The sequence below is a fragment of the Panonychus citri genome, unplaced genomic scaffold (genome assembly GCF_014898815.1).
Source record: "Panonychus citri isolate SS breed McGregor unplaced genomic scaffold, ASM1489881v1 Contig00138, whole genome shotgun sequence".
NCBI lineage: Eukaryota > Metazoa > Arthropoda > Arachnida > Trombidiformes > Tetranychidae > Panonychus > Panonychus citri.
Window position 1 is genome coordinate 3,517,054 of NW_026515543.1, and position 8,709 is coordinate 3,525,762.

At 31.3% G+C, this 8,709-nt stretch overlaps 3 protein-coding genes across 3 annotated transcripts; 1 reads left to right on the plus strand and 2 right to left on the minus strand.

Moving 5' to 3' along the window:
- Positions 1-1,424: 1,424 nt before the first annotated feature.
- On the minus strand, positions 1,425-3,510 carry LOC128392947 (uncharacterized). Its single transcript, XM_053353040.1, has 3 exons — positions 3,007-3,510; positions 2,756-2,917; positions 1,425-2,646 (listed from the first exon to the last, which is right to left on the minus strand). Exons 2-3 carry the CDS (start codon positions 2,775-2,777, stop codon positions 2,159-2,161), a joined length of 510 nt encoding a protein of 169 aa, XP_053209015.1. The 5' UTR covers positions 2,778-2,917; positions 3,007-3,510; the 3' UTR covers positions 1,425-2,158.
- A 595-nt stretch (positions 3,511-4,105) lies between these two features.
- Positions 4,106-5,682, plus strand: LOC128393122 (serine/threonine-protein kinase 19-like). Its single transcript, XM_053353250.1, has 5 exons — positions 4,106-4,352; positions 4,469-4,617; positions 4,773-4,905; positions 4,999-5,344; positions 5,423-5,682. The coding sequence occupies exons 1-5, from the start codon at positions 4,286-4,288 to the stop codon at positions 5,460-5,462; spliced, it is 735 nt and encodes a 244-aa protein (XP_053209225.1). The 5' UTR covers positions 4,106-4,285; the 3' UTR covers positions 5,463-5,682.
- LOC128393121 (prostaglandin E synthase 2-like) lies at positions 5,535-7,491 on the minus strand. The gene is made up of 3 exons (XM_053353249.1): positions 7,055-7,491; positions 6,462-6,877; positions 5,535-6,387 (listed from the first exon to the last, which is right to left on the minus strand). The coding sequence occupies exons 1-3, from the start codon at positions 7,398-7,400 to the stop codon at positions 5,803-5,805; spliced, it is 1,347 nt and encodes a 448-aa protein (XP_053209224.1). The 5' UTR covers positions 7,401-7,491; the 3' UTR covers positions 5,535-5,802.
- Between the last annotated feature and the right edge of the window lie 1,218 nt (positions 7,492-8,709).

The window sequence follows — 8,709 nt, forward strand, 5'->3', positions numbered from 1 at the left end:
CCCGGTCTGGTGATTTTCGCGCTCTTTTTGTCCCAGACCGGGCAGTTTTATTACTACTGATCATGAAACTTCATTTTATACCAAATTCACACTGTCATATGTTACACAAATTTTTATACCCTTACAGAAAATCAGATTTGTTTTGGTAAAAAAATATTAAAAGTGCTTGGTATCGCGGTTATTTCTTGATGTGAATCGTTTCAGATACAGATCACATTGGGATGGCTGTACATCAATATGAACAATATTATCTTTCTGTAAATGAGCTAATTGGACAAACAATATCTGACAAATTCTACATACAAAAGGTCTCTCTCAGTATATGTACGAACGTCATACGACCCATCATTCATGTGACATTGAGAGGTCTTTTTCCCGATGACAATAAACACGATGGAGGTTTATTAGTAAAAACAAAGACGATAGACAAAAAGATGGTCAGAAGTTTCAAAAAGATGAACTAAATGAACAGCTTTTCAGCGTTAATTAGTAGCTTTCCCTTACTTTTAGTGATTCAAATTTTTAGCATAGTTTTCTCTGATAATTGATAAAAATAATGTTACAATCAATTATGATTGGTGGAAAGGTTCACTTTATTTATTGACAATTGACTAAAGTGCGTTTATTTTTCTACTCTCATTCAAATAATCATATCCAAGGTAGCTGAACTCGAGCCATTAACCAACACTTATAATGTGTTTTTCTAAGTGTTGGTTTAGTGAATCTTTTGGCTTCCATTCACATTGTTTACTAATCTCTTTTCTCATTTAGTGAATCTGTTGTCAATCTTGGTTTTATTCTTCTGGTATCATCTACAGGTAAATAAACAAACACCAAGAATGTTTTTATAAGTGTTATTTTCTTTTCTGTAGGTAAAGTTCATGACAGCGATACTTTCGCAATGGATCCTGATTTTCTCCCTGGAGGTAAATTTTATCGTATGCTTTTTCTAGACAATAGATCCAGACCCAGAATTTGATTTCCCTACGTACATGATTCTTACCATGATCTTCGGCTAAGGAAAATTGTATACAAAAAATACTAGAAAAATTTTAATAAAAACATTATTATTCGTTCAATGACAACAAATTGAAGCTTATTTCTATAAATCAATGCTACAATAAGTTCTTTCGGTGGTAAAGGTTCACTTTCTGACCTTCGTCGATCATTACGATCCATCACGATTAAACTGAATAGAGATAAACAATTGAAATAGAATAGAAAAAAAACGTCAAAACTGATGTTTAAAATTATCAACGTAATAAAATGATATAAATAATAACATGAATAGACTGAGACTTGATTACTTCAGGTTGATTAAAATGGCAAAATATTTAGTTAATTAAGATGATTAAGAACGATTTTTTAGACTAAAAATGGAACATAAATTGATATTTGACAAGGATACGAAATCGAATTGATGAGTAAGAGAAATTTGTGATCTATTGTCTATTGAGGACAATCGTAGAACTGTCGAGCATCTCCGAGAGTAGAATTTTGTTTTTCTTTGCCAACTGGTATTTTCGAGTGCGCAGTCAGAAGTTGACCATAGAAAGAATCTTCTAAAGGTCCAGCAGCAACTAGAGACATTGTCTTATCATGAAACGTTGAACTGTTCCAAAAGTGGTTCCAGTGGATCGATTGTAAGCCGAGATTCCTGCTTGAGATGCTTGACAAAATTCAAAGTTTGTCTTGGCAACGGCTTCAAGTCGTTAATAATTAAATCACTTTTTAAAATCCTCAATAATCCATCTCATTCACTAATTGATTAATTGTCAATTTCTTTTGATTCAATTCTATGTATTAAATGATTGAAATGTTAAATGGTCAGTTTGTTCAACATTTTTCTCATATTCAATTTCGATTGATTTTCTGTCTTAATTATTAAATGTTTTCAATGTTTAGCATTAATTTTTTTCTCAACAAAAAAGTTTCAATTTTAAATGTCACTGGGTTTGATTATGAGCTTTTACAGTTTCTTTTTACAGTATGATAATCATAATTGACTGAATTCAGTTGGTTGTTTATTTTATAATCAACTGATTGCAATTACTTTTTGGTGGGCTTACAGTTCGGGAAAAAATTAACAAAATTTGAGATGGTAAAAAAAGTTTTATCACTTTGGAAAAAGTTTGATGATTGTAGATTAGGAGATCGATTAAGATTCCAAGTATTTCTTGATAAAGGCCATTTTATCAGGAGATTCACTGAATTGACTGAACATTTTCACTAATCGATCTTGAAGTTGAGGTGGAACTTGGGGGAAAAGGTTACTTAGGACATCTCGTCGTTTACGGCCAGTGACGGTGGTTGTTGATGCCGGTGGAACAAAACTGAGACCTGAACCAGAATTTCCAAGGAAAAGTGAGAAAAGGAGAAGAACCAATGGGAATCCAATTATTCCAATTCCAAGAGCAATTAAAAGACCGATTGCAATTGCTTCTAATCCACCGGTCAGGGGAGCGACTGATGCCCCATAAGGTGTATAAGGTGTTCCCATCCATTGGCGAGGATCTCGTTCGTAATCATAATAAGCATAAGGTGTATTGTAGGCCGTTAAATTAGCGGCAGCGGCTTTTGGTACACTGGCAAAGACCAATTGAGATAAACTAAGATGAACGGCGATGGTGAAAATAACTAAATCTCCTGGAATAAATCAACAGATCACAAACACAAACAGAGAAAGAAACAAAAAACAAGAAATGATTAAACTGCAATCAACAATTAAAGAGAAAGAGAATCAATGAAAACTCACCTAAAACACGAATTGTAGACATTCTAATTTAGTTAATTGTTGGTGTTTTAGTTGTCGAAATAAAGTGAATTAAGTGTTACTGATAATCCAAAATGTTCAATTCTGTCACACAAAAATTGATGCAAACTCAGTCGATGGCTGTATACATGTGATTCCAGGATCCTAATTGTCAATAATTAACAACAATAACAAAGAGATGGGTTAATAATTGAAAGGGAAAGATTGAGAAGAAGTTGAAAAAAAGGATTTACCTTAATGATTAAAGGTAACATTGAATTCACAATAAGATGTTGATAAAGATGAAAATCCGCTTATACTTTTCATGGGTTTGTTGATTCTCATTGATTGTGATTTGTTTTGATGAGAAAATTCAAAAAGAAAGAGAAATTTAGATCAATCTAGATAAAGATTATGACAACAATTAACTGAAAAGAGACAACAATCAGTAAATCAGCTTGTTCTCCTCCTTAAATCAGGGCAATATGATTATTCAGAAATTCAATCAACTAACCAGCTAATTTTTTACTCTCTTTTTAACTTTCCTTTATATGATCACAATTAATTTCTCTCTCATCATCATCTCTAATTATGTTACTGTTTCTATTTCTTAATCACAATCAACGGTTGGTAGATTATATTCAAAATTATTAGTCCGGGTTTATTGTTATCCAGCGTTTGTCTCTTGGTTGCAATTGGAAACAATTTAATTGTTCTCATCCCAATGATTAATTAAATAGTATCTTCTTCATCACCTCAACATCATAGGCTTGTTATTTAATTGTGATTAGATGATCATAATTATCTGTCCATGAAGAATCATCTTCTTCTCATCTAATTGTTGTAACTTTCCTCTTCTCATTAATCATAATCAAAGTTTTCTTATTGTTGTTTTCATCTTGATTGTTAATCATTTCTGATAAATTGTTGATCACAATTAAATTTTAATCAAGGTTAGTTGAGTTCATGGTAACCGTAAAATTTACTGTGTATTGATTGTTAATTCAAATCGAGCAAGACAATTAGTCCAAATAATCATTAGGATATATAGTGACAGTTCAATTGTTTATTAATATTTACAATTAAGAAAAAAAGAAGACAATTAAATTTAACTTTCTATTAATCATCATAACAATGATTCAAGAATCACAATTTACACAAAGGGAAAGTAACTAAATAGAGAAACAAATTTTCTTTCAATTAGTTGATTCACTAATTAAAACTAATTGTTTATTCATCAAGAAAGAGAAAAGTAAATCAAAGTTATCGAAAAGGATTAGAAAATTGGATTAAGCCGAAAGAGAGATTTAATCTTTCATGTTTACTTTTTTTCTGTTGCATCACTCAAAGAGAATCAGCTGATTCGGTGAGTGAGAAAACCAGAAAATTGTATAAGTTGTATTTCATTTTAACGAGATTGATTTAACTAATTCTGTTCCACGTAAACAATTTTCCTTTAATTTCTTTTAATTAAATTGTTATAATCAAGAGTAAATTCTAATTGTCCATCGGAATCAAGAATCAACGGATAAAATGAATTATAACAAGAGGAAAAATGAAGAACAAGAAGAATCAAACAAAAGGATTTGCCAGGTAATGGGTAAGTGATAATCTCTTTTCCATATGATTGTTGATTCATTTGTTGTTTTCTAATTTGTTTTAATTGTTTTAATTGTTTTCTGTGATTTTCTATTGATTGTTTGATATTCTAATTAGATAGCAAACTGTTAGATGTTAAAAATGCTCTGGATCAAGTTAAAAGTCTTTTCTCCAATCAGCTATTTGGTGATAATTTTCCTTCCATCATGTGGAAACATCAATGTTATCCTTTAATTAAGAATCGGAGTAAAGTTGATATTGAATTGGTAAGTTAATTGATCTAAATGACATTAAGCTTGATTGTTGAATTTGGTGTTCATTCAGAATCATTGTTATAATTGAAGATAATCATCAGAATCTCTTTATCCTTTTTTTTTCGGAATAACAAAAATGTTTTCTAATTGTTGATCTTCCTGATTAGAGTAAATTCTGTGATGATGGATTAATTGTTTCATTCAAATTAGGAAGTACCATTACTAATACTGATACTGCCTTAATCTACACTGAGGATTATATCAATTATTTACGAAGTAATTACAATGGAAACGCTCTGGGTGAGTTTTTTTCTCTCGTTGGTTTACATGTAAATTGAATTTCTATTATGATTTCTAATTGTTTTTCTTTTGTCCATCTTTTGATTATTTTAGAGAAATTCATTGATAAAGTGTTGACGGTAAATTCATCTTCAACTTATACCTCGACTCAGCTTAAGAATGAATATCAGTTCACCGAAGATCAAATCAAAGAATTAGTTCATAATGGAGTGTTAGCTGTTCATCGAACTGTTGGTTCATGGTTACTGTCTCTTCCCAATTGTGGCCACTTTTATAAGACCTTTACCGCTGGTCGAAATGCTCTACTATCCATGATCAAGAGAACAAAGTACCATGAGGTCAATCGAACTGAACTGTTTGCTCGAAAGTTGCCCAAAGATGTTCAACTTGGAATCGCGTATCATGTCCTCGATTTAATCGGCGGAGATTTCGTCCAATGGTAAATATCTTCGAATATCTTTGGTTTTCTTCCTCATGTTCTAATCATCATCGTCGTATTTTCTTTTGTATTATTCAGCACCGAATATCCAAATGGAACAATGTTACGATTACTGTGATAAAATACAATTAATTTGGAGAAAATTTCAGAGAAAGTTCAAATTACTCATTATCCATGGATTCTTATCAAATTTCTTTACAAGTTTCGCCAAGTGATATAATTTATTTAATTTAAACTACATTCTCTTTTCTTTTTAAAATGTTTGTTGGCAAATGAGGTTCAATGAATCCCAATCACGATTAATACACAAATCACAATTGTGATATTTTTCTGGTTAATTTTAAGCGGTTCACTTGGTAGTTTCTTTCTTGTTTCGACTCATTGACTAATAGAGTTGCAGTAAAAACAAAAATGTGAATCAAATTCCGGTCAATTCTCTAGTATATATTAGTATCGGTTCACTTATTGGCATTGGTCAGAAATTTGGATCCAGCGTGAGCGTTACAAAGCTCTTTCACCGAATAGAACCAAGGACCAATGTTGACGTTCTTTAAAAGGTCACGAAAAGCTTCACATCCCTCGAAGGAACTGAGAGCACCGTAAACAGCTAAATCAGCTAAATTTGGTTTATCTCCTCCCATGAATTTCCTATTTTTACCTATCGCCTTAATCCATTGATTACCAACATCATAAAGTGAACTTCGAACATCTTCCTTCAATCGATGTCTCCTTTTCAATCGTTTGCTTACAAAATACATTCCAATAGCTCCAATGTAGATACATATTAATCGTTCCCATGTTGGAAAATATTTATCCCATTGACCAACTTCAGAAAAATAGTTGAAAGCGTCAAATGATTCATCCAAAGTTCGATAAACATTCGGTGATATCACATGAACTAGAACATTATCAGCCCATTCTCTCCAGTGTCGCTCTTCGTGTAATTTATTCTCGTTGGCTTTCAATTTCTCTGGTGACCAAGCCTCTCCGATCATCAAGAAATACTTATTGATAACATCAGTTTCAAATCCTCGACTATCATCCTAATTGAGAAGAAAAAGAAAGCCAATTGATGATTAGAATAAGTGAATCTGCTAATCAAGACATAAATACAAACCATATTTTGGTAAAAGTCCATTATTGATTGGATATTTTCAGCTCCTTGATTGTACATTAAATAAGTGGACAGAATCGAGATAATCAATGATGAATCAGTTAATTGTACATATTTGCTTGATTCTTTACCATCCTTAGTTTTTTCATCGACCAATAATATTGGTACTTTACGATATTTAGAAAATTTCAATTGCTGTCTAATAACTGGATCAACTTCGACAACATTATAAGGTAAACCATAATAGTCTAGAAAAGATCGGACTTTGCAACAAAATGGACACGTTTGATATTGAAATAGTGACAATTTGGTTCCATTTAGTTTGAAAGGTCCATCAACTTCTCGAGAAACTGGGATAGTCGGTAGAGTTTCTTTTGGAATTACGAATCCGGCAATTGTTCCTTTCGGTTTATTCTGAACTAAAATAATAGAAAGAAAAATTATATTATTAATTAATAGAAAACAATGATTGCTGAAGGTTTATCATTTGATATTCGAAAGTCACTCAACTTGTAAAGATCTGATGAACTGATGAACTTATTGGATTTTCATTGATTTAAAGTAAATGAATAATAAGTGAGAATTAAACTTGTTACCTGTTCTTAAATAACTGTCCCATTCAAGGTGATTTTCACTTGGTTTTCCATGATCTTCGTCCACTTTTTTACTCTTTTTGAAATAACCACTGAATCCTTCGATAGTGGCATAAGTGGCACAAAATGTTAATCCTCCGACAAGAAATACTTTTAATTTAGATGGTTTAGTTGAAGATGAGGATGAAGATGGCGATGAAAATGTTGATTTGAACCTAAGATTAGATGTGTTTCTATTTTCTATCGCATACTGACCACAGATCAAACCTTTTCCACACAAATTACTGGAACATTTAACATTATAATTAACTAATGATCCCAATTGTAGAAATCTTTTTGCTAACATCATCAGGCAATTCTAATGAAAACAATTAATTAACTAAAAAAATGTAAACACAAATGGATTTTTCAGTCGCATGTGGTTACCGAGTAATCGAATCAATCAGAAATATCGATCTTAATTTCAAGTCAATATCGAACAGAATCGCGATTTTATCAGATTTTTTCCATCAATTATTCAAGTTAATCGATTTATTTCATTGGATCGATTCCAAATCTTCGATTTCTGGTCTTTTCAAATTCTGGTTCTCAAATTTTCCAGTGATAATGTTACTCAAAGTTTCGTATATTTTTTTAATTGTAGTGATTAAGAAATTGACAATAATTGATTCAATATCTTCACGAGTAACTTGATATGAATCCCAAAGCAGGAAAAAATAAAATCAACATTAAAGGTAAGCAACAATTGAATGTTTCTATTGTTTTCTTTGCAAATTTATTTCAATCTGATATTGATTTTGTTCAACTTAAGTAACAATTGACTACAGAGTTTTTAATGACTGATAATTAATTAAATTCTTAATTTTCCAAGTAAAAAATATCTTTTATTTGGATTGGAATCATGGTGGAAATTATTCTTGTTCTTATTGACTACTGAAGCTTTTCATTTCTCTCCATCTCTGTATGAATTTTTTCTCTTTTTCTCTTTTTTGATTTTTTTCTTTTCTTTTCTCATTCAGGCCAATTGTATTCTATTGAAAATTTTCAGTTAACTGTGACAATTAGTTAACAACCTGATATACCAATAGATGTGTAAAGATTAAAACAAATATGTTGACTCATCCATTGACCATGACATTTTTCTTGGCATCTATGCTTTCGGGAAACAAGGTCAGTATTCAATTGGAAGATCTGGTTAAGCAAATTTAATTGTCTCTTTGTATTATCTTCCTATCATCTTTTTAGTTGTCACCACTTACAGACTCACTTATGGATCAAATGGTTAACCGAGATGTCACACAATTAAGGAATTTGATTCATTCAAAACTGTAGTTTATATTTTGGTTCCAAATCCATGTTCACAATTGGATTACATAAATTTTTTTATGTTGAAAGTGTTTGGTGTAAGCGTTTTAATAATCTACTAATTTGATGGACAATTTAAACTTTAATAATGGATTGGATTGATTTAATTTCATTAGATTTGTTATTATTATTGTGTATTTTTGTTTTCCCATCAAATAGTGTCCGTTGGGGGCCTCTCATCAATGATACAAATATCATACACATTGGACAAAGTGCTTCGAGCTCAAATACAACGTTAACATCATCGCCACCGTCTCCGTCTCCCGTATCAGTGACCTTATCTCCTAATGGTC

What these genes read in the sequence shown, in the direction of transcription:
- LOC128392947 (XM_053353040.1), bottom strand. Translation starts at nt 2,777, where the DNA reads ATGTCTACAATTCGTGTTTTAG. An exon ending in GTCTACAATTCGTGTTTTAG is followed by an intron (nt 2,647 to 2,755) that starts GTGAGTTTTCAT and finishes GATTTATTCCAG; the next exon opens with GAGATTTAGTTATTTTCACC.
- LOC128393122 (XM_053353250.1), top strand. Translation starts at nt 4,286, where the DNA reads ATGAATTATAACAAGAGGAAAAATGAAGAACAAGAAGAATCAAACAAA. An exon ending in AAGGATTTGCCAGGTAATGG is followed by an intron (nt 4,353 to 4,468) that starts GTAAGTGATAAT and finishes TATTCTAATTAG; the next exon opens with ATAGCAAACTGTTAGATGTT. An exon ending in GGCGGAGATTTCGTCCAATG is followed by an intron (nt 5,345 to 5,422) that starts GTAAATATCTTC and finishes TGTATTATTCAG; the next exon opens with CACCGAATATCCAAATGGAA.
- LOC128393121 (XM_053353249.1), bottom strand. Translation starts at nt 7,400, where the DNA reads ATGATGTTAGCAAAAAGATTTCTACAATTGGGATCATTAGTTAATTAT. An exon ending in GGACAGTTATTTAAGAACAG is followed by an intron (nt 6,878 to 7,054) that starts GTAACAAGTTTA and finishes CTATTATTTTAG; the next exon opens with TTCAGAATAAACCGAAAGGA. An exon ending in TGGACTTTTACCAAAATATG is followed by an intron (nt 6,388 to 6,461) that starts GTTTGTATTTAT and finishes CTTCTCAATTAG; the next exon opens with GATGATAGTCGAGGATTTGA.